Genomic DNA, 25,130 nt, shown 5'->3' with positions numbered 1-25,130 from the left:
CAGGCTGGATGATTTATCCTGTAGAACATCTGATTTTTCAGCACGCTGGAAAGTCCTCACAATTTCCTTTGCTGTACTAATCACAGAATCACAGAATATTAGGGATTGGAAGGGACCTTGAAAGATCATGTAGTCCAATCCCCCTGCCAGAGCAGGAACACCTATATCATGTCACACAGGAACACATCCAGGCGGGTTTTGAAAGTCTCCAGAGAAGGAGACTCCACAACCCCCCTGGGCAGCCTGTTCCAGTGTTCTGTCACCCTCACCGTAAAAAAGTTTTGTCTCATACTTAAGCGGAACCTCCTATGTTCCAGCTTACACCCATTGTCCCTTGTACTATCATTGGGTGTCACCGAGAAGAGCCTGGCTCCGTCCTCCTGACACTCACCCTTTACATATTTATAAATGTTAATAAGGTCACCCCTCAGTCTCCTCTTCTCCAAGCTAAAGAGACCCAGCTCCCTCCGCCTTTCCTCATAAGGGAGATGCTCCACTCCCTTAATCATCCTTGATCCTAATCAAGACAGACTGTCTTTCTGCCTTCCTGCAATCAACTGCCTTTGATTTAAAAGCAAGACTTGCAAGCAGCAGACCCTGACCTCAAATAGCAGGGGCTATGAAGACAGCAGCACTTGTGCAGGGCCAGGGGCTACTGCTGCTAGTGAGGCTGCAGAGGCGGCACATTTGGGGATCTTGGTCACCTGGTGGGGTGGCAAATGGCAGCTCAGTTTTATCCAGGCCCTGTTGGGGAGCATCCCAACTATTGCAAAATGGAAGTAAATGCTATCCTCAAGAGGTCCTTGCAGAAGCTGCAGGGAAGGGTTCCTGGCCATTTGCCATGAAGGTCCTTTTCTCACTCCATCAGTTTGCTTGGAGTCAGGTTTACAGCTAGGCTCAACATACCAGAGCTGCACATCAGTCTCGAGGTGGGGAGCAATTTCCCTGATGGGAATTTGGTGCCTTCTTGAATATTCCCATCAGGGCATCCTCTGGCTGCAACCAAAACCTCCTTTTCCCCTTTTAGAGGAAGGAATGGCAGATGTCCCAAAGCCAAACTGGCCACAGAGACTCCTTCCCTCCCTTCCCAGTTCCTGTTCCTTCCCACTCTCCATTAACCCTTTACTCTATTACGTAGCCTTATTTTCTGAGATAGAGACATGGGTAATGACAAGTACCGTAGAGTTATATGACACTCCACCATCCACTTCATCTTCCCCAGCAGACTAACAAATAGTCTAATACGCTACTGCAGTTAGAACAACTGCTAACATTTTACACTGCATTGTTTAATTCCAGCGAGTTAAGGTTTCCATCATGTTTTCTAATGTAAAAGGCTCTGCAGCAGTTCAAAGGTCCAGTTTTTGCTTCCACCATGTGTGGCATATTTTTGGGAGGTATTTTTATTTCCTTTTCTCTTAATGATTCTTCTCTTCCAAGTCTTTATTCTTTCCTACTTCTCCTTGTATTTCAGTAGTGCTAGTAAATCCACCCCCACCCCCTGGTTCAAGGGTAATGTACAGTACTAAGCCTTGAAGGATTCTAGAGCAGATATAAAGAGAATGATGGGGAAATGCAAGGCACCAGTGGAGAAATGATAGTCATAACAGCTCACTTGTCTCAGATTCCTCCCAGATTGTTGTGAACTTGAATTTTGGTTGTGCGTGAGATTTGGTCCACCCACCTGCCCTTCATTGTACCTTGCCTTTTTCTAAGCTCTGTTCCCTTGTCACTAGACATGTCACATTTTAACAATTAGGGCCAAAGTTAAAACTTTCAAGAGAAACAATATTGCTTTGCTATTCAGTGTAAAAGTGTATTTGAAAGGATCAATTTGACCCAGCAGTACTAAGGATTTAGTACCATCTTGTTTTCTTTAACAATTCTTTTTAATGGTAATCATACAATTATAGGATCTGGAGATCCTAATGGAAATCATATGACTTCAGGATCCTGGGAGGAGGGCAAAAAGCCAGATCACAACACTGGACTTCAGGAGAGCAGACTTTGGTCTCTTCAAAGGTCTGCTTGGTAGACCCCCATGGGAGAAGGCCCTGTAGAGAAGAGGATCCCAAGAAAGCTGGTTAATATTCAAGGATGACCTCCTTGAAGCTCAAGAATGGTCTGCTCCTAAAAGCAGGTAGTCAGGCAAAAACGCCAGGAAACCTGTATTGATAAAAAAGGAGCTCCTGGCCAAACTCAAACACAAAAAGGAAGCATACGGAAGGTAGAAGCAGGGAGAGGTAACCTGAGAGGAATACAGAGGCACTGTCCAAGCATGCAGTTATGAAGATAGGAAAGTTAAAGCACAAATGGAAATATATGTTGTCAGGGCTGTCAAAGGCAACAAGGAGGGCTCCTATTCACACTTACATAGGTGACAAAGAGAAGACTAGGGAAAATGTGGGCACTCTGCTGAATGAAGCAGGGGACCTGGTGACACAGGACACGGAAAAGGCTGAGGTACTGAATGCCTTCTCTGCATGTCTTTACTAGCAAGGCTGACCTTCAGGAGTTCCAGGTCCCAGAGACAGATAGAAAATCTAGAGCAAGGAAGATGTATGCTTGGTGGAAGAGGATCAATTCAGGGAATACTTAAGCCAACTGGACATGTGTAAGTCTTTGAGCCCTGATGGGGTGTTCTCACAAGTGCTGAGGGAGCTGGCTGATGGCATTCCAAGGCTACTCTCAAAAATCTTTGAACAATCATGGTGACTGAGAGATGTGTCCGAAGACTGGAGGAAAGTGAACATCACTCTAATCTCTAGGGCAAGGATGAGGACTGAGGGACCTGAAGGCCAGTCAACCAGACCTCTGTCTCTGGGAAGGTGATAGAGTAGCTAATCCTGGAAGCCATTTCCAGGCAAATGAAGGACAAGAAAGTCATCAGGAGTAATCAGCATGGATTCACCAAGGGGAAGTTATGCTTGACAAATTTGATAATCTCATACGATGAACTGACTGACCTGGTAGACAAGGGGAGAGCAGTGGGAATTGTCTATCTGGACTTCAGTAAGGCTTTTGACATTGTCTCCCATAAGATCCTTAGAGAAACTGTTGAAATATGGGCTGGATGAGCAGACAGTAAAATGCATTGAAAACGGTCTGAATGGCAAAGCTCAAAGGGTGGTGATCAGTGCCATGAAGGCCAGTTGAAGGCCAGTTACTAGCAGAGTATCCCAGGGCTCAGTACTGGGTCCAATGCTGTTAAATATCTTCATTATTGATCTGGATGATGGAGCAGAGTGTTTGCCAATAACACAAAACTGGGAGCAGTGGCAGCTATTGCATAGGGTCATGCCACTGTTTAGAGGGACCTGGACTAGCTGGAGAAATGGTCTGACAGGAAGCGCATGAAGTTCAACAAGGAAAAGTACCAAGTCCTGTACCTGGGGAGGAACAGCCCCTGCACCAGTACATGCTGGGGGACACCCAGCTCTAAAGCAGTTTGGCAGAAAAGGACCTGGGGGTCCTGGTGAACAAATTGAACATAAGCCAGCAATGTGCCCTTGTGGCCAGAAAGCCAATAGTATACTGGGCTGCATTAGGAGGAGAGTTACCAGCAGGTCGATGAGATGATCTTTGCCCTCTGCTCAGCACTGGCAAGATCACAGCTGTAGTACTGTGCCCAGTTCTGGGCTCCCAGTAAAAGAGAGACGTGGAGCTACTGGAGAGAGTCAAGCATAGGACCACAAAGATGTTTAAGAGATTGGGGCATCTCACATATGTGGAGAGGCTGAGAGAAGCGGGCCTGTTTAGCCTAGAGAAGCGGGGGCCTGAAGGGGAATCTTTTCAATGCATGTAAATGCCTGAAGGGAGAGTGCAAAGAGGAGTGAGCCATGCCTCTTCTCAGTGGTGCCCGGTGATAGGACAAGAGGCAACAGTCACAAATTGAAACACAGGAGGTACTGTCTGAACATCAGGAAACACTTTCTTACTGTGAGACTGAGCACTGCCACAGGTTTCCAAAGGTGGTTGTGGAGACTTCTCCTTGGAGGTATTCAAAAATCATCTGGGCACAGCCCCAAGCAACCTGTTCTGAGCAGCCCTGCTCGATCAGGCCCTTCCAACTTCAACCATTCAGTGACTGGTATAACAAGGCATCAGAAAGAGCTTACCAAGTAGTTTGAGTGTTAGCACCATCTTTGACTTTGAAGTACACAAGGTTGTTGGCTGATTTCTGTAGGCCTTTGGCAGTGCAGAGCAAACAAGTTCTGTCTCAGACCCTCCAAATCCTGACTCTCTGCCATTCACTCTAAGGTTACTGTGAATGTATCTCATAAAGTTATTCCAATACAATTCCTGACATTTTTTTTCTGCTTTGCGTTACTTCATAATGGCAGTGCTGAAACAGACAATTTAGCTGGGTCACAAATTCTGACAAATGTCTTACTATGACATCTAGGCCATAAAAGTTTCTAGCTTACTTCAGTTCCAAGAGTGTATTGGGTTAGCCCTCAAGACCATAATTTTCGTGCTCTGCTCTGTGGAAAAAATTACTAGGACTCAGTTTCTAAACAAGAACATCTCACAGACACATTGTATTTACATGGAAATCAACTCCAGACACCCAACTTCTCTTAAACATTTTTCTCAGCCCTGCATTTCCCTATGCCCTCTGTAGCAATCTGCCATTACAAAAAAAAAAAAAAAAAAAAAAAAGACAGACCCAGAGTCCCAGTTTCACTTCCAAGGGCTTTTTTCAAATTCTCTGTATCTTTCTATAGCTCTTTTCTCCTTTTATGTCTATCCAAAGCAGAACTTTAAGACAAAAAGGTAATTGGCCTTCCAAACTTTCTCTGGATACATGCAGAGACAACAAGAGAATTTATTTTCTGTCTCCGTTTGGGAAACTGGAAGTTTGCTGCTTTCAGGAATGTCCCAGACAGCCTGCAGTAGTACTGTCTGGTATCTATAAAACAGCAATGATCTCCAAATGATCTCCAATAGTGTAGAGTAAAGCAATGTTGTAATGTATCTAGGAAGAAATAGGATGAAAGAATGTATTTGATGCACATTTTGCTAAGAACACATTTTGCTCAAACCAGTTCGAAAAGCTGACAGTATAGTATTTGTGAGACATTTTTCCCCACTTTCTTAGCAGCTGGTGCTCATTATCTGGGCTCGGCAGAGCACCACTGCTGTCAAGCAGGAGCAAAATTGTTATTAGCACTAGATAATCTCCAGTCATGTGAGTGGGTTTAACACCCAATTAACTATAAGGTACAAATGTGAATTCAATGTGCCTGTAAAGCAAAAAGCAAGTCCACATGGCTGTGGTCAGTGGGGGCTGGAATGGGGGATGAGAAAGTGTATCCTGCTGCTCAATGCTGATGCATGAGAGATTGCACATTTTAAACTAATGATGAAGTTGAGCAAAACTAGGGAGCAGACACTGTGTCTGTTTGCCCAGATCATCCTAGGCAGTGTGTTTTGATACTAATCTGCAGCTTCTCGTAGAAGTAGGTGGGTGCAGTTTCCAGTTTTACCCACACTTTGTGTTATCACTGATACATGTTCAGAAGGGATTTTGTCAGGGCGACTGTGCCCATTCTGTTTGCTACCTCTCTCAAAGTTCCTTCTCCTTGCCTTCACCGCAGTTGGATATGCAGGAAACAACACAAAGTCACAAAAACAGGGCACATAAGTCTAGGACAGAGTTATATCAGTCCTGGCATCTCTAGGCATCTGAGTGGGCCCTGCAGGGAAATCCAGGCATGGCCTATGGCATGTCAACAGCCACGAACAAGCATACTTCACTTGTCTTGCATATAAAGCATTTTAAATAATAACTCTGCAGCCCCTCTGCTTGAACACTAGCTAAATAAGCTATTCAGACTAGTAAGGAGCTCAAAAAACAATCACTGATTTAAGACAGGATCAGGTCTCTGTCATATTTTGTATTTCATTTCTTTCTCTCTTTGTTCAGCATCAGCTCTAGGAAAAAAACAAGATGGCTACTCCTCTCCTCCCAGCAGCTAGACTGATAGTGAAGCAGGTTTTTACTATGTCAGGAGGAGCTGCATAATATGCAGTCAAGAATAGATGTACCTGATATTAGTTGGAAAACTAACACTGGAGAAACTTCAGTAGGCGTTAAACTGAGCCCTCAAAGCTTCAGGGAAAAATTGTAAAAAGCTGATGTCATACTATACATAAAAAGAAAAAAAGACTGCAGCCTATTTGGCATATCACATATGCCCCTATGGAAGTATTTTGGTTCATGGGTTTGATTCTGTTTATTTTGAAGTAAAGAGTGTCTGCCTGGAAATGGGATCTTTGCTACTTTGGAGATAATTGATTCCTGCTGCTAATTCCTTACATGGTGTAATAAGCCTCTTTGTAACTTTCCATTTGTTTCACTGTGGAAGTACTTATGAAGCAACAAAAAAAGGATTTTCACTTTGTGGTCCAAATTTAGCCTCTGGGTAATTATCATCTCAGTAACTGCAAGAGAAGAAAATGCAGATGGCACAAGGCTTCTCCTGAGGAAAAAAAAATACCTTGTTGTCACATTTTTAGACCACCAAATTTAAACCTAAAGATGATGATATAACTTTGAGCAAATTGTGTCTGATATCTTGTCAAAATAACAACCATGCAGTTTCCTAAGGCATTTTTCTATATATTGTAGACAGGTGAACAATTTCTCTTTGTTGTTGTTGTCAAACTAGCCATTCTTGGTATTTTCTGTCTCTGGTGCAGCATGATGCACACAGATGCTACAATTTAAATATAAACATATAAATATATATATACATGTATGCACATACGGATTTTACTAATGCAGAAGTAGGTTCTAGTAGTTCAGGCATTAAATACACACCATCTAGAATGGGACAGGTTGTGTCCTTGAACATAGTGGGAATTTGGATAATGGGCAAATCTCTGGGTAGAGTGGCAAGAAATGAAGGTCTCTAGAAAGGTAAGAACTGAATTCACAAGCAGTGATGCAGATACAGAAAAACATGTGCAGATTCAGTCTGATCAGCAGGTAGCCCAGATGTAGATATGACCATTAAATGGACAGGATTGACCCAGACGTCTGCACTGCAGCTGGCAATGCTACTACTGGGGAGAGACAACCTTGTAACCTGCTTCAGTAAATACGTGCTTGTAATTACTGTCACAGTTACTGCAAGAAGAGTTTTGTCTAACAAAGTTGGCTGAAAAGTTGGCTGGATAAGGACCTTTTTGCATTTGGAACAAAATAATTAACAAGTTGGGGACGGAAAACTGAATAAAATCAACCTGGTGAAGAGTTATTTTTTTATTATAAAATGAAAATACCATTTCAGGTCAGTACCAAACATTTTTAATGTTTTTTTTTTCTTTTTTTTTTTTCTTTTTTTTTAAAGTAGTGTCTAGTAAATTGTTTTCTCAGCTGAAACTATTCACCAAGTTCGACCTCGCATATAGTTTTCTGACCTCCTGGAACTTAATTTTTTGGCAATTTGCCTGTTTGTCACAAATGTTTCACCCAGCCCTAATTCTTAATCTCCAGGTGAACATTTTGCAGTAATTCACGGCTCTTTATAAACTAACCTGCCTTTTATACAGTTCTGGGAGTCTGAAATTCCTCTGGCACAAAATGGTTAATCACTCTTAAAGCTCTCAAAATTGTTCACTTCCAGGAATTTTCCACTTCAGTTGCAAGGCAAAGTGTGGGCACCATGCTATTTCCTATGCACCCTTTCTCCCAGAAACTGCATTGTTGTGGTTTTGAATTGCTAACACTGCCAACTTCAGTTATAAAAGCATTTCTTTGGAATTCCTGTATTGTGAATGTTCCAAGTCACTGAGTGATTTAGCTTTTGATTTGTTTCTCAGAAAGTAGATAAGTTTTTGACATCACCATACTCAAAGTGCCTGTTTGGAGATTAATTGGATTTGTGGAGTATTGTTCATTTGCCTTTCTTCATGCTGGTGCTGGTAAAATGACCTGCACCAACACAATCAGGGGACGTATATGAGCCCTCAGTCTCCATTCTTTGAGTTGTCTGTTGTTGCTGCAATAACAGAGGAGACTTTTTCAAGTTACCCTTAAAAGTGTTGAGCCTGCTGTCAGCAAAGTGGTGAAACTCCACTCCAAAGTTTCCTTCCTTAGAACCAACATCTTTTTGTATTTTGGATTGAACTTCATCACAACATTCACATATTAGTTGGACTGCCAAGCAAAATTTTCCAACTTTGGTTGCTTATGTGTTTTAGCTTGGTGTTTTTAGGATTACAGTTGTGCTGGTACCTATGTAAATAAAAAGAGTGCTGTTGCTTTCTTAATTAGGCAAACTGAATGCTGACAGTGCTAGAAGTGTAGGATAACTAATAATGAACAGGGTACAAACATACAGTCACTGTGCTCTATATGTATACACCATATAGACATGATGGTCCACAAAGGCCCATCAGGAGGTCTTACCTTCATACTAGCTGAATCAGCTATATAGAGAAGATGGTCCTTCTGTTATGTACTTCAGCCATCAACCCTTCCTTGGAGCCTGCAACTGCTTCTCAGCATAGGCAAAATTTAAGTCTCAGGCAGCTGTAGATATCTCAGAGGAAGACCTTGAGAGAAGAGGGGCCCTGGGAAAAATCAGAGGGTCTTAGAGGGTTGTAAGAGGGAGTAGGGCTGTACTCCCATTCTCAGCTTCCCTCGATGGTTCCTTTCCTGGCTCCACAGATCTTCTTGCCTAAACAGTTGTTTTTTACCTCAAACCCCAAGGCCACCACGCATGTTCACTCGTGTGAGCTTCCCTGAGCACCAGGAGCTGGGGCAGGGTAACACACAAAGATGGAAGGGGCTTTGTTATTCAGACTTTTGATTGGACATTGCTCTGCTTTTAAGAGTGTAACTTTTATGATAATAAGCAGCTATGTGTTGGGGACTAGAGGGAGACCCCCCAATTTCTTTAAAAACACCAAGGGTGGTCACAACTTCAGTCATGTAAGGCTTGGTTGGGTGATAGAGAGATAAAGGGTTCTGGGCCTTGTCTCAGGCGTGTTGTTTGGCTGAATGGTCCATAGGATTGTCCAGGAAGCTCTTCAGCAGCAGAAAACTGAGGACACCTTTACGAATATGTTGGTGGTGATCTGTTCTTCTTTCAGATCCTCCAAATACAAGGCTACTCCTCAAAACTGAGTAAGTGCAGAAGATGGCAGTAGAAGCCTCCAAACACTAGTCTTTGGACAAAAGGAATATTGAATTTAAGCAGAAAAAAATAACTTACTATGAGGAGTAAGGCAAATAATATTTCTAAGGTTTAGCCTTCAAATCTTTCCTTCAAAAAATATATCCTTAAAGCCTTCTTGTAAGTATGTTTGTTCACAGACACAAAACCACAGAACTATGTAAAGAGAAGATTCTAAAACAAGCACACCACAAATATGCTTGTAGGTGGCAAACATATGTGTTCAGTTCAGGCTGATTTTCATGGTGCCATTTTATTCCTTATGTCATTAATGGATTGACCTTGAATTGTGAATTATGGTTTGTAAAATCAGCTTTTGGTTGAATAGTATTACTTTTGGAAAAGCAAGTTCAATGGCCCGACTGAAGTGCATCTACACTAATGCACGCAGCATGGGTAATAAACAAGAGGAACTGGAAGCCATCATGCAGCGGGAAGGCTATGACTTGGTTGCCATCACGGAAACGTGGTGGGACCACTCTCATGACTGGAGTGCTGCAATGTCTGGCTATAGGCTCTTCAGAAGGGACAGGCAGCACAGAAGGGGTGGTGGTGTGGCTCTCTATATTAGAGAGTGTTTTGATGTTGTGGAACTTGAGGCTGGGACTGATAAGGTTGAGTCTCTGTGGGTTAGGATCAGCGGGAAGGCCAACAAGGCAAGCATCCTGGTGGGGTTCTGTTATAGACCGCCGAACCAGGATGAGGAGACAGAAGAGGAGTTCTACAGGCAGCTAGCAGAAGTTGCAAAATCGTCAGCGCTTGTTCTCATGGGGGACTTCAACTTCCCAGACATATCCTGGAAGCACAACACAGCCCAGAGAAAGCAGTCTAGGAGGTTTCTGGAGAGCGTGGAAGATAGCTTCCTGACGCAGCTGGTTAGAGAGCCTACCAGGGGAGGTGCCCCGCTAGACCTTCTGTTCACAAACAGTGACGGACTGGTGGGAGATGTGGTGGTCGGGAGCTGTCTTGGGCAGAGTGACCACAAAATGGTAGAATTCTCTATTCTTGGCGAAGCCAGGAAGGGGACCAGTAAAACCACTGTCTTGGACTTCCGGAGGGCTGACTTTGAGCTGTTCAGGACACTGGTTGGCAGAGTCCCTTGGGAGGTGGTTCTGAAGGGCAGAGGAGTCCAGGAAGGCCGGGCACTCTTCAAGAAGGAAATCTTAATGGCTCAGGAGCGGTCTGTTCCCATGTGTCCAAAGACGAGTCGGTGAGGAAGGAGACCAGCCTGGCTGAGCAGAGAGTTGTGGTTCGAGCTTAGGAGAAAAAAGAGGGTTTATAATCTTTGGAAAAGAGGGCAGGCCACTCAGGAGGACTATAAGGCTGTTGCAAGGCTGTGCAGGGACAAAATTAGAAGGGCCAAAGCTCATCTGGAGCTAAATCTGGCTACTGCTGTTAAAGATAACAAAAAATGTTTTTACAAATACATCAACACCAAAAGGAGGACTAAGGAGAATCTCCATCCTTTACTGGATGCGGGGGGAAACTTAGTTACAAGGGATGAGGAAAAAGCTGAGGTGCTTAATGCCTTCTTTGCCTCAGTCTTTAGCGGCAAGACCAGTTGTTCTCTGGATACCCAGTACCCTGAGCTGGTGGAAGGGGATGGGGAGCAGGATGTGGCCCTCACAATCCATGAGGAAATGGTTGGCGACCTGCTACAGCACTTGGATGTATGCAAGTCGATGGGGCCGGATGGGATCCACCCAAGGGTACTGAGCGAACTGGCGGAGGAGCTGGCCAAGCCGCTTTCCATCATTTATCAGCAGTCCTGGCTATCAGGGGAGGTCCCAGTCGACTGGCGGCTAGCAAACGTGACGCACATCTACAAGAAGGGCCGAAAGGTAGACCCGGGGAACTATGGGCCTGTTAGTTTGACGTCAGTGCCAGGGAAGCTCATGGAGCAGGTTATCTTGAGTGTCATCACGCGGCACTTACAGGGCAACCAGGCAATCAGGCCCAGTCAGCATGAGTTTATGAAGGACAGGTCCTGCTTGACAAACCTGATCTCCTTCTATGACAAAGAGACACGCTTAGTGGATGAGGGAGAGGCTGTGGATGTGGTCTACCTTGACTTCAGTAAGGCTTTGGACACTGTTTCCCACAACATTCTCCTCAAAAAACTGGCTGCTCGTGGCTTGGACTGGTGTACGTTTCGTTGGGTTAAAAACTGGCTGGATAGCCAGGCCCAAAGAGTTGTGGTGAATGGAGTCAAATCCAGTTGGAGGCCAGTCACTAGTGGAGTCCCCCAGGGCTTAGTACTGGGGCCAGTCCTCTTCAGTATCTTTATCGATGATCTGGATGAGGGGATCAAGTACACCCTCAGTAAGTTTGCAGACGACACCAAGTTAGGTGCGTGTGTCGATCTGCTCGAGGGTAGGAAGGCTCTGCAGGAGGATCTGGATAGGCTGGACCGATGGTCTGAGGCCAACTGTATGAAGTTCAACAAGGCCAAGTGCCGGGTCCTGCACTTGGGGCACAACAACCCCAAGCAGTGCTACAGGCTGGGAGATGAGTGGCTGGAAAGCTGCCTGGCAGAGAAGGACCTGGGAGTACTGGTTGATAGTCGGCTGAATATGAGCCAGCAGTGTGCTCAGGTGGCCAAGAAGGCCAACAGCATCCTGGCTTGTATAAGAAGCAGCGTGGCCAGCAGGACTAGGGAAGTGATTGTCGCCCTGTACTCGGCTCTGGTGAGGCCACACCTCGAGTACTGTGTTCAGTTTTGGGCCCCTTGCTACAGGAAGGACGTCGAGGTGCTCGAGAGAGTCCAGAGAAGGGCAACGAGGCTGGTGAGGGGTCTGGAGAACAAGTCTTATGAGGAGCGGCTGGGGTTGTTCAGCCTAGAGAAGAGGAGGCTTAGGGGAGACCTTATCGCTCTCTACAGGTACATTAAAGGAGGCTGTAGCGAGGTGGGGGTTGGTCTATTCTCCCACATGCCTGGTGACAGGACGAGGGGGAATGGGCTAAAGTTGTGCCAGGGGAGGTTTAGTTTGGATAATAGGAAGAACTTCTTTACTGAAAGGGTTGTTAGGCATTGGAATAGGCTGCCCAGGGAAGTGGATGAGTCACCATCCCTGGAGGTCTTTAAGAGACGTTTAGATGTTGAGCTTAGTGATATGGTTTAGTGGAGGACTTGTTAGTGTTAGGTCATAGTTTGGACTAAGTGATCTTGGAGGTCTCTTCCAACCTAGACGATTCTGTGATTCTGTGATTCTGTGATTCTGTCTTTTCACAATGCTGTACTGAAGGACAAGCACTAACATTTTAGAACATTTTTTCTTTATTATGATGAGTCCTAAAATCCATCCATTTTTTCTGGCACACTTTAGATTTTCAGCCAGCATTTAGTATGTTTATCCCTCTGGATTTCTAATATTCAAAAATATCCCATTTTTATTGTTCCAAAATACATTCTTGAATTAGATACATAATAAGCTCCCTCCTTTAAAAAAGATTGTTCTTTCTTTCCTATCACAGTTGTTGGATGTTTTCCTTTTGAGATTAGGGATAAGAGAGTTGAGAATTAATGCTATAGAGTTCACACATTGCAACTATTTTAATTCTGCCATGCTCTTTTTTTTTAAATTAAACTGTTATGGTAGTATTTTATGTGAACAGCTAGTATTTGCCTAAAAGGTTTGATGGTAATGAAACAATGGTAATGAAACAGGAGAAGCTCCATTTTAGAGTTTGAGGTGTGAGATGAGCTTGTGTGATCTTGCAGTGTTCAATGTATCAATAAGCATTTTGCAGTTAGTATTACTGAAAGGGGGGCTGAAAGCTGAATTTATGTGGCTGGTACTAAAAATACGAGGCTTTATCTTTAGAAAAAAGTAAGAAATTAAGCAATTCCCTGGGAAAATGCAGATGTTTGCATTGTAATACTGCTTTCCCATTTCTAAAGGGAGCTTCTCTGGAATCTCCTCCTGTGATCTTATGTCAAATTGGGTGTGTCATTATTCAGACAAGTATAAAAGGGTGTTTCTTCTCAGAGCTGTAGGACTGTATAGTCATTCCTTTATTTTTTAACAAAATGCAAAGTTCATGGACCATGATGATTCTGCTTTATCTAAGTATTTTAAGGAAATGTGTTTTGCATATCGTAGGCAAGATTTTAACTTTATGAAGGTGTAATGAATTATCAGAATCTACATTTTGAATATGATTCTCTTTACCCAGGAGATCTAATCTGATCTAATCTGGGCAGCCTGTTCTTTCTTGGGGAGCTTGTAACTTCTCAAGAGTAAATCAAAATCAAACACATCAATCCTTCGGTCAGCTGAAACAGAAAAGAATGCATTGCTTTTGCTGTGAGTCAAGAATAGATTCACATAGGCTAAAGAATGAAAAAACAAATTGGTCACGTTTCAAGTTTTAAGCAAAGGGACACCTTTGCTATTAATATTTGGATATTTTTCACTATCCAGATGCTTGACCAAGCAGAAAATTTGCTGATTATTTTTTCTAAAAATCTTCACAGCAATATAGACTAGGTAGAGCTTTAAAGTTGTACTGAAGCTGTTTATCAACACAAAATAAAATCTGGGATAAGCATAATTTTGGGGAACACTGAGGGACTGCTTAGAGCCTAAATTAAAATACGAACAATTTCAGTGGAAAATCTGATTTTCTTGCAGAGCCCATTTGGATACATGACTGCAGACATGTTATAGGAGCTGCCATTCGGTTGGTTCATGTGACAGACTGCTTGGTATTTCTTGTGGTGCACTAGGAAGAAGCGCTGAGCCGAAGCGCTACTTTTCTCCTTCAGGACATGGGACTGTTGTAGCTATCCTGGACGAGGTGATGCTGCTCAGGGAGCAAACTGGAATGCCGGGGCAGCAAGACCAGTAAGGCACCATCAGGAAGTACTTAGATCTTCAACTGATACATACCAGTTGCTTTTTTTTTTTTTTTTTTTTTCCAAAAGCAAGCACTTCCTGAGTCTGTATATTGGCTCTGAGTATATTGGCTAAATAGTTCTCATCTAAACTCTCTCTCAGTAGTGCTTCATCCATTTCACCAGCAGCGAGCAGGGGTCTCTGCTCACTGTGGTCTTCTCTATTCATTACCCCAGGCTTCTTTTTAGCTGCACAAGTACCACAATCTCCCAGGGGCTGAATGCTCAAAATCAACAAGGAAGTGGAGAGTAGTCATTACATGGCAACTGAATTGTGTCAAAGACTCCTCATGGTTTTATTGCCTTAATGTCTCAGGAAAAGAAGTTATAAGAAGTATTAGCATGACAGATACCAGGAGACTTGTCACACAGGGAAGAGAGCTTAAAGGAAGAGATAATGTATCCTACAAATTAGCCATCATCTTAATGGACTCTAGTACAGGAATTTTAATGGTGTAAAAGTCTTATATTTTCCTCTTTGGGTAGGGATTTTCTATTTAATATGCTTTCAGTTTATTTACTCATTGATAAAGCTGTATTAATCCCATTTTATAAAACCTGTTAGGAGGAAGATAGTTCTCTGTAGACTCTTAAGTGTGGCCGGCAGTATCTGGGCTGATAATACAGGGAAGGTGAACCACTGAGCTTACAGATATTTTTTGCTCATTGTACAGTGGCATAAGGAAAAGAAGTATTTTTTTCCTGCCCTCTGCTAACAGTTAACAGGCACAAGCAAGTGCAAGCTTTTCTTCTTCGTTTTTGTTCTCCATTTTTCTGTGCTTGGCATGGGAGTACAAAGAGCCCCTGGTAATCTGTAATTCATCAATATTGCTTTGCTATCAGCATTATTATTAGTAAAGGCAAGCTAAATTAAGCAACAGTAAGACACTTTACTGCCATCAAATTTTCCTCATGTCGAATTATATAACTGATGTAAATCAGTGCATTTCTGCTGGCTTCAGTCGTGCCCATTTATGCCAACTGAAGAGCTGTGTGACAAGTAGTTCTTTGTAGCAGCTGCCCCTTCTCAAGTGCTCAGCTCTGTTTTGCTCCTCTCTTAGAGCAATCTCTAGGGTGGTATGAACCCAGATGCACCTGAGTAAAAAGATTTGCATCTAGAGAATTAATTCAAGAGGTGCTCCAGAGGTTATGCCCCACTGTGCTCAGAAGTTACTTTATGTCAGAGTGACTTATGCCATAGAAACAGTCTGTGAGCATGGCTGGGCTCCAAAATATTTTGGTGTTGCCATACTGCTGCATGCCCTGTTGTGACCACCCGTAACCTATTTGCCTATCAGTACTGCTCTTGGGTCACACACACAGATGTCACCATTCAAGCGCTGCAGAACTTCAGTGTTCTGCCTCTTGAATCTACAAACTCTCAGAGTTAACAAGCCTGGCAAGTAAACGGGGCATCATTTTCCAGCAAGCCCTGTTCTGTTTCCAGTCATTATACCATTATACTTACAGATGACCCCATAATAAGCTCTTAAATGTTCTTGCCCTCTGGGCAGAAGCAAAGAGTAATTCCTGATATCCAGAAACCACCGTCCTGGTGCTGGCTGGCATTAACCATCTCTTTCTCAGAACTCATCCACAACACCACAAGAGACTACAGAGGTAAAACCCATGACTCCTAGAAGGGTGACATCCTAGGCAGCCAGGAGCACCTTGCTTCAGATGTGTTACAAGACAAAAGGACAGGAAGAATCTGACTGTCATCTCCAGAGCTAGTTGGCCAATGTCCTGAGAGCCTTCTGGGTATGACCACACTGCAGAGCAAGTTAAGCATCACTGTGTGGGCTCTTAGTTCAGGTGTTTTCTGTTGCCTGGATAGTTTTACAGCCACTTTTTCCTTTTATTGCACACACTGGATACTGTCACATTGATCAGGAACTTCCCGTTCTGAGTTCTGAGTTTGCTGTGCAGGCTCCAAACAGTAGTATCCATCAGTGAAAATGCAGCTTTTCATTCCTTTGACTCTCCGAAGTGATTGCATCCCCACTAGCCAGTGCTTTAAATCAGTGGCTGTTGACTTTGCATGTGATTGTCCCTCCTGCCCCCAAACTCCTACTCATCCACTATGATGTGCTCAGCCCAGACAAGTTTAAAAAAAAAAGAAAAAAAGAAAAACACCATTCAAAGCCCTTAGTAAAAGATGAGTGTTGTATAGTTCTAGCACAAGTAGTGTGGTATGTTTTGATCATGAAGGGAATTAATTCAGAAAATCAAATTTCTGTCAAGTTTATTTTTATAAATCTGAGGAATCTGTTTTATTTTTCACTGACAATCTCACTTGGATATTATTTTTTCAGTGAAGTCCTAGAAAGGACTTTATATCAGCATAAATCTTAGGAAGGCTTGGATTTTTTTTGTAGGAAAACCTTTGTCAGTGTATTTACAAAATCGCTATTGACAATATTGCAAAAACATGTGAAGTATAAAACAGACAACATTTTGCAAAGCACAAATTACGTGAAGCAGACTTCTCTAGTCTCTTGAATACCCGATGCTTATTGCAAAACTACATGCATGGCACAGTTAAGCATGTTTGCATATAGTAAAGTGTGTTTACATAGGGTCTTTAAATACAGAAAGAGCTGTTGAAAGGCTGTTGCTCCTAAGATCTGCCTTTTCCTTGGTTATATTCCTAGGTTATAGGTTACATTCCTTGGTTATATTCCTACAGCTCCACGAAACAACCAGAGTTGCTATTCTGATCAGTAGCAGCACCACGCATCCCAATTGATTCTTACAGTTTTCATAAACGCATCTTTTCTTTGCTGTTGCATCAGGCTCTGCCAACGCATTTTTCCTCACCTCCTTTTTCTCCTGTTTATTCTGATTGTGTTGTTAATTGGACACTTGTTACCTGACCTTTCCCCTCTTGACAGCCTCATGCAACCTTGTGATGTTAAATGAAAGAAGGCACAGCAGCAATCCAGCAATCAAACCACTGAAATCAACCTCTGCAAGCTAGGTGGGCTTCATTAATATTTTTATTATAGGCAGCCTAGGAGGGAAGGACAGAGAGTGGAGGTATCACACCTAGTGTTTGCCAAGATCACAACAGTGCACTGGAGATGGTATATTGAAATTTGGTGTGAAAAAAATGTATCTTTGCAGCCACGGTAACAAAGGAAGAGCTGTTTATATTTCTTGATTTGCAGTTTCAGTACCTAGTTGTAATATTTTCAGAGATGGTAATGTTAACAGCTGCTCAACATCTGGCAAACCCAAAGGTTAAGAGGCAAAAAATAAGAACTAAAAGGAAGCAGTTCTGAGGAGTTAGTGGAGTAGATTGTAAAGCCCAAAGATTTGGGGGTGGAAGTCACTGTGAAAGCAGGAGAAGAAATGAAATGAAAAGAGCAGGAGATGAAGAAAAGAAATAATTGTGAGAGCTTATAAAGGAAGGGCTGGGGAAGGGGTTGGGTTTGCCTGATTTGCTTGTCAGGGAGGGACTCAATAAAGGAGCGAGATCAAGCTTAATCAATCCAATAGGAGATGGAAATGGGAATGGAGCAGCAATTCATGGAAATGAAAAGCAGACACTGGTACTGGAGTCCAGGCACCTCCGGAGCTTCTGTTCATTACCTTCTTCACCCTTCAGCTGTGCTTGGTCTGTAAAGACTGGTCATGATTTTGTTAAACTACAGAGTTACCTTATCTCTTCCTACTGCTTAAGTCTTGCTATTAAAAATTCTTGCATATCTAAGAGTCCAGAAATTATCTACAACCCATGAATGTGGATAATTTCAGATATCCAGACTGTATCTACCAAAAATATCATGGCTTTTTCTGCCATGTCATTATATCCCTTGAAGATGATGGTTATCGTTTAGGCAGGAGCACACTGCAGCCTGAAAAAAAGTGGATCATAAAATAAATCATAAAATAAACTGATTCTCAATGGGAAATACAGGTATTTCTGGTGAGCTTTCATTAGAGGCCCTACTGGGTGTCTTGGGGAAGAACCCCACAGTCCATAGGTCTCTGAGCAGAACAGGAATGGGGAATACATATAATACGGAGGGCATACTTGGAGGAAACCCCTATGCTCATGTGTGGAAGCAATGACACAGTGAAGTAAAAGCTTTGTTTAAATGCTTCTACTTCATAGCAGGTACTGGGAAGTAAATACATGGAGGACTTGCTCTTTTATGTAAATCATTCATGTGGATAGATAAAACCTCTGCCTTTTGTTTGAAATGCTCCAGTGTGAACTATTCTCATCAGAACTGTAAGCTGAGTCTTTTAATCATCATTTTCTTGGGAAAGGGGAGGACTTTTTTGGAGGCCTTCTTTTCAGGCTGATGTCTCCTTTTGCGTGTTGCATTTTATTTGTTTCTGTAGAAGCGCAGCTGCATGCTGGATGTCTGGAGTCTGTCCTTAACATTCCTCTGACACATCCTCTTGAGAAGCATCACAGTGTGGTGGATTAAAAACTTTACATAATTCAGTTCCTGCAGACATACATAGTGGGGCTAAACTTGGCAACCTACTCTCCTTGATTCTCATGTGCTGATAGAAATAAGGTAGCTTTAATTTCTTCTTAGAACTGAGATGAAGCATCCCATTAGCAACAGCTACAGTATCTTAAGGACAGTAATCGCAAGCACTGAAATAGCCCTTCTGTCTTCAATGTACTTCGCAGGAACTCTTTACTTCTGAATTAAGGCTGAGTTTCTGTCACTATCAGCACTTTTCCAATGAGGTAAATGTTCGATCTGCCATGGCAAAGAAACAGAGCCAGTCACTCCAAATTTTCTGCTGGAATAGAGCCATATTCTGCTGTTTTGTCTCAGTGGTGCAAAGTGGCAGCAAAGGCAGTATGGTTAGTATCACCTCTGCTGGTGGAAATCTTCAGGATGTGTAAAATTAGGTGCCCAAACTTCTGCCTTCATGCAGGAGGTAAGGCTACTACACATCTCATGTGCTTCAGCCTTGTGCACCATGCATGGCGTGAGGGTAGTCAGAAGGTTGCTCTGAGCAAACCAGGGGTACTGAACTGGTGCACACATGAGCTCCTGGCTCTGGAGAGGGCTGGGGATGTGTGCACAGCTCTGAGCAGTGACTGAGCTTCTGAGGAGCCTTTGTCAGACACCCCTTGTCCAGCCCAGTGTCAGCGGGCTTCTGGGCCCTGATGGTAGGAAGCACTGGTCAGAGAAGAGGAAGCCATGCAGCCAGTGTTCATATCACAGTTCCTATCAGTACCTGGTACCTCACAGGGCACCTGACGAGCCAACTGGCTGAGCAGTTGGTAAATAGAGAGCAGGACCCCAGACTGGGAACTTCTCTGAACAGCCATGTCTGAATGAAGAGAAGGCTCTGTCCTGTCACTGGCACCATTGACAAAACTCCTATTGACTCGGAGCAGAGTAGGAGCAGACCCAACAGTGTTGACTTCTGATGTCATCACAGTGGTTTTCTTTGTTTTCCTAATACCCCTTTGTGCTTCTCTCCCTTGTTTTGTATTCTAAATATTCATTGTTTCTGCGCTCAGGTCCTCCATCTGTAATTAGATTGTGTTTGTGGTGACTCTGTTGTACAGGTTGACTCACAAGTCACGCTGATCCTTCATTTTAAACTTTAATACAAGTCATGAAAGGAGGAGGGAAGTGAGGGTGTGGAGGAGGAGGGCTGCTATTGTTCGGCCCTCAGTGCTGCCAAACTGTCCCTTGTTTTTTCTGTGGACCACCTGCATATTCAAACGCTGTTTGAACAAGCTGGGCACATTCAGGAGGCTTGTGAGAGGGCAGGCAGAGGGTTAGCTGGGTCTTAGCTGTAAATACTCATGCGAGTCAGGAAGCAGGCATGGGAGGAAGGAAATTAATTGAAGACATCTGTGTAGCTTAGCTCCCAGCAGCTCTGCCTGGGATAGGGGTGGGAGTGCCGTGCCTAAGATGACATAATGTAGCTTGTCTTTCATGGGTTGAAAACAGAGTAAACTGTGAAAGCAAAACATGGTCTGTGTCACACATGGTCCAAACCTATCGAGTACATAATGGAGCAGTGTCAGTACTTTCTGCTCTGCCTTTCACACCCCAAAATAACTCTTAAAGACAGTGAGCTGACGAGGATGTGATATGGTCCAAAAACTGATCTTGGGCTTTTTTCGCAGACGACTGAGCCAAAGGCCGACTGCTGAAGAATTGGAGCAGAGGAACATTCTGAAACGTAAGTCCTGATACTACTGACATTTAATCTGAATCCAGCTAGATTGCATTAGTTTAGATATATATTGTGTGTGTTTTATAAAACATCAGCTATTCTGTATGTGCATCATGAATAACAATAAAGTGCATCATAAATGCAAGAAGTGTGCAAGTCTATAGCAACATTTATACCTGTAGAAACAATTCATTAAAATCATAGGCAGCAAATTCATATGAACGAACAGCCCATGGGAATGAAAGCAAACACTGGATCTTTTTTGCAAGTCCTGTTCCAAGCAGAGGGTCATTCTGAAAAAACTTTTTATGCTGCTGTCACACAGATATGAACATCGTGTTGTAAGTTAGTAAAGCCATTAGAGCGTGGCTTGATTAATTTTCCTAAAAACATTCACAGCTATCTAGACTTAGGCAGAATTTTTATTGAATTCAAAAAAGAAACTGATGTTACTTGGGATAATTCCCCTGAAATGTTCCCCTGAAACTCTTCCTTTAAATCAGCCAAAAACTTACTGGTAGACCTTCAAAATATTAAATGATGTTTTAAAGAGATAGACTAACATTCAGAGAGCCTGAGCTGAGTTAAGTTACTAGATACATTGCCACCAGTTTCAAGAGAAGCAGGACTGACTCTTGCACAGATCTTGTAATCTCATGAAAGAATAGGAAAAAAATGACAATTTCTTATTCTCATTGAAGTGTTTGAATGTAAAAAAAAAAAAAACTATCAAGGTGTTGTGTCTTTGGAAATAGAGAACAGAAGAAACAAGTTCTTTTAAAGTTAGTATATCCATCATTCCAGGGAAATTTAAAAAAAAAAATGAATACAGAAGAAAGTATTCCTAACTGGTACCTTAAAATACCATAGTGTCTCCTTAAGTAGGTCCATAATGTGCCTTCTGTTGTTGTTCAAACAACTGCTACCATCTATTCCTACTTCCCATTCCAGCAGCTGGAGAAATCAGTCTTCAAGAGGGCAGAAACAGGGGAATTGGTAGCATATCCAGTTGTGATTGCCTTGAGGTGGGTTGCAGAACAGCTGGAAGAGGGGGGAACGTGCAACGTGACTTGACACCAAGTTCAGGCAAGGGGGGACAGAGGTCAGTTCTCTGGGCAGCTCGTGTTGTCATCCTGGCTCTGGCCACCAGCATGAACCAACATATGTCATGCAGCACCTGGCACTGGTACGTGACCAGTAATCACCGCCCTGGCACTGGTGAGAGTGGCTGCCAGGAGCTTGGGGAAAGTGTGGAATGGGTCTTAGGCAGCTGCTCTGTCTGCAGTGTTTGAACCAGCATCAGCAGAGAAGTAGCATCACCAAAGCTTGCATTACAGAGAGTCACAAAGGTCACACTGCAAAGTGTTGCAGTCACATAGGTGATCCAAGTTGTCTTGTAGTTCAGGGGAATTATCGTCTGAGTCACATCGGTTTCCTTCTGAATTGAATAAAGGCTCCTAAATGACATGGATGTGTTTGAAAACATTATCCTGAATCCAGAACTATATTTTATTTCCTAAATGGAATTTTTGTACCATGGTTCCTTCCTAAGCACGGATTTGCCGCAAAACTTCTGTCTTGGTAGACAAACAACTTCATAATTACAGCAAAAAGTAATGTGGTATTTCCAAGACATCCCAACTTTCGGTGAAGCACAGCACGACAAGGAACAAACAATTAAAATAGTTACATGATCTTAAAAATACACAAAAATGCTCCACTTCTAAACAAGTAAATATAAATAGTCTGTTCTATACAGAATTGTTTCATGTCTTTCACGTAGATTTCTAAGAAAGAAAATTAGGATAAATATCAAGGAGCTTAGGGAGAAAGAGACATGGAATGCAATAATGAAGAGTATAAATTATCTGCATAATCAGGTCAAGCTGTTTGCAAAAGCCCAGTTCACAACACACACCAAAAAAAAAAAAAAAAAAAAACGGCATGCTCCCAAGTAGGATTTCCTCTGCAGTTAAAGCTGAAATTTCCTTGATGTAGTTGTCTTGTTTAGTACCATGATGTTCCTGTGGCATGTGTACCCACATTATTGCCAGTTCTGATGGGAAGAAACAAGGCAAAATGCAGTTATGCATCGAGTCTTTATATGTGAAGTGATCACTTCCTAGCTCCATGCTGCTGCAATACTCATGAGATGGTTGTCTTTATTGCGTTACAAGGGCAAAGAGTCCACTGTACAAGTACCACTACTCACTGGTAGAAGCAATGAGATTGCAGCAGCCACAGCAAAGAAACCAAAAGCAGGGGAAATGGTACCTGAAGGGTCCTTCACTGAAATGTACCCAGTGCACTGTCTCTTATTTACATCAAAAGCACACAGTGTAGAGAGGTCTAGACCTGCAGGGTTAGCATGAAGACTGAACAACTCTTTTTGCAGTTAACACCTACAGGCCATATTACTGTACGAGGGAGAATATCTGGATTCTCCAGTACCACTTCTGTGATGGATACAAGTACTTCACTTGTCAACGTGGTACATTCAGGCTTGCATAAATTCCTCACAAAAATGATGGTTAGATGGTCTCTGATGGTCTCGGGCTGTACTGGGGAACATTTCACACTGGCACAGAAATTAGGCCTGAAAATTGTGCCCCCACGCACCCCTAGAGGAACAAAGCATCTCCTGAACACAAAATAAAGCAACGGTTCTGTAGTTTCACAAGATCAGCACAACTTAATTAATATTAAACAAATAGGACTTTCTGTTTACAGAGAATGTATTTCTAATTCCCAGCTTTTACCTGACTGAGATATTCAGCCTGCCTGGCTGTCTCTGAAGGTGGGTGGCTGGGCTGAGAAGTGAGGAGAAAAGAAAGGCATTGTATGCCGAGTACAAAAATGAACTGCCTTGACTAAATTTTATACATAACTCCTCAGATGCTTTCAGTTCTGCCCAGATGCCATGTGGACTCTGTTTAGCATGATTTCTGCCTAATCTTACAAGGATTTATTAATGGCCCTGTTCCTGTGCGTGGGTATTTGTAATGTGAGCTCCTCCAATTTCGAAACACGAAAGGAAGAAGAAAATTGCTGGAAGAGAAATTGCTAGAAGATAGTCCAGTCCACTAGGGACAGGAACCATTGAAAGAGCAAACATATTTAACAGTGTAGGTATTCTAGTTAAAATTTAAAAACCCATTTGTAAGTCCCTGCTGTCTTTGATCTTTTTACCCCACTATCAGTTTCCTTCCTTCAGAAAATGCTAGCAGTATGTTTGAAAAAATGACATTTAAAGATAACAGCCATATTGTAAGCCATCATACCATTGACAGGCTCTTTGTCCACTTTGGAGAAGAATTCCCAGTCCTGCTGAAGTCAGTGGGCAATCACGATGGACCTTGTAAGGAATGTCAACTCTCTTGTCCTGAGCCGCAAGAAACCTGGCTGCTAGCCCTCTTTCTCGCCTGCTCTGACTTTGCCCACATAGTCTCTGAACCTGGATTTAATTTAGTCCAAAGTTGAGCTGTTTAGCTCAAGCCCCGTACCCCAAAGTGGCCTTGGCGGTCTGTATCTTCCCTGCAGAGAATTAGTCCTGCCTGAGTGAAAACCAAATCACATGGGGCACAGGCTACCTGTAGATGAGTTGTCTTTTTTCTTCTCTGCTATGCATGGGTTTGATTTGAGTAACAAGCGATTCTGACATCAATGAAACACTGAAAAAAGAAACCTATCTGACTGAGGACCTGAGTACCTAGAAACCTGTGATTTTATTGACTTTCAATAAAGTTCAGCACAAAGACGTGTATGACAGCCTGTCCCTAAATTGAAGAAGAGGTAGTGTTGTCAGATGTTATGGCCCTCTTGAGTGGTAATGGTTGAGGCTTGCCCTGGTAAAAATTTGTAGCACATGATCTTTTGGCCTAATGTTGAAAGTAGATTCCCCTAGGATGTGTTTTTACACTCCTATAGAGTGCTGTGAAGGCTCACAAAGGAAGGTAGGACACTCTCTCCTCATTCTGCTCAGGACATGCGAAGTTGCAGATTTTGTCTGGCATCCCTACTCTGAGCTTTCTTTCTATTCTCATTATGTAGAGGAAAAAAAAATGCATGTGTTCCTTTTCCAGCTGTTGACCTCTCAGAGTCCAGACATATCATAGCTAAGCCCCATAAGGCCACTAGACCTGTGGGCTAGATAATGGTTTCTGAAGGGCTGACTCATTGCCTGGCCCTTTGACAAAGTGACACATGAAGAGGTGCCAGCATAGGGAAAGGAAGCTTGTGTAGATCTTTTATGATGTGTGTGAAGAAGCATGGTAGCTAAGGGTCAAGGAGGTTCACTGGTCCCAGAGGGGCATGCTGTGTATCAGAGAAGTCCTGAAACATTAATATGCAGATAGAGAGGCTTATTTGTTGCATACTGTGGATGTCTGATAAGTCTGCAGCCTGAGATTCTTGTAAATTTTTTACAGCCCGGAATGAGCAAGAGGAGCAGGAGGAAAAACGAGAGATAAAGAGAAGATTAACACGTAAGGTGAGGAGCAGCTTTGATCCTGTTAAGTCATTACCATAACTTTCTCCTTACTGCACAATTATTTGCCTTTTTTCTTTTCCACGGCACCATTTTCAAAAGTGGAGTGTGAAACCAGTCTTAAAAGTAATCTTCAAAAGAAATCACCTCTGTTACAGGGTCTAAGTCCACAGACAGTGAAGGGAAATGTTTTACAGTCTGTTAACAGTAACATTTTGAAACCTGTGAAAAGAAGATCTAGTATTTAAAACAGAAGGGTGCGCAACCTAGCATTGGCTTAACCTTGCTCTCTGTAAATGTAATGGCTTTGGAAGCCATTACAAGGAGAGAGCAAAGTTAAAACAATGTAGATTGCATTTGAGAATTCCACCTTAAAAAGCATTTAACT

At 42.8% G+C, this 25,130-nt stretch overlaps 1 protein-coding gene across 11 annotated transcripts in view; it reads left to right on the top strand.

Moving 5' to 3' along the window:
* Nucleotides 1–25,130, top strand: part of PHACTR1 (phosphatase and actin regulator 1) — a 376,918-nt gene that overhangs the window by 332,981 nt on the left and 18,807 nt on the right. For all 11 annotated transcript variants that reach the window (XM_040546889.1, XM_040546892.1, XM_040546891.1 and 8 more), the window contains 2 exons: nucleotides 20,207–20,262; nucleotides 24,684–24,745. In XM_040546889.1, the coding sequence (XP_040402823.1) occupies nucleotides 20,207–20,262; nucleotides 24,684–24,745 (118 nt within the window). The remainder of the gene's footprint in view (nucleotides 1–20,206; nucleotides 20,263–24,683; nucleotides 24,746–25,130) is intronic.

Source organism: Cygnus olor, chromosome 2 (genome assembly GCF_009769625.2).
Source record: "Cygnus olor isolate bCygOlo1 chromosome 2, bCygOlo1.pri.v2, whole genome shotgun sequence".
Lineage (NCBI taxonomy): Eukaryota > Metazoa > Chordata > Aves > Anseriformes > Anatidae > Cygnus > Cygnus olor.
Note: the sequence above shows the minus strand (reverse complement) of the source record. Positions and strands in the feature narration are given on the sequence as shown.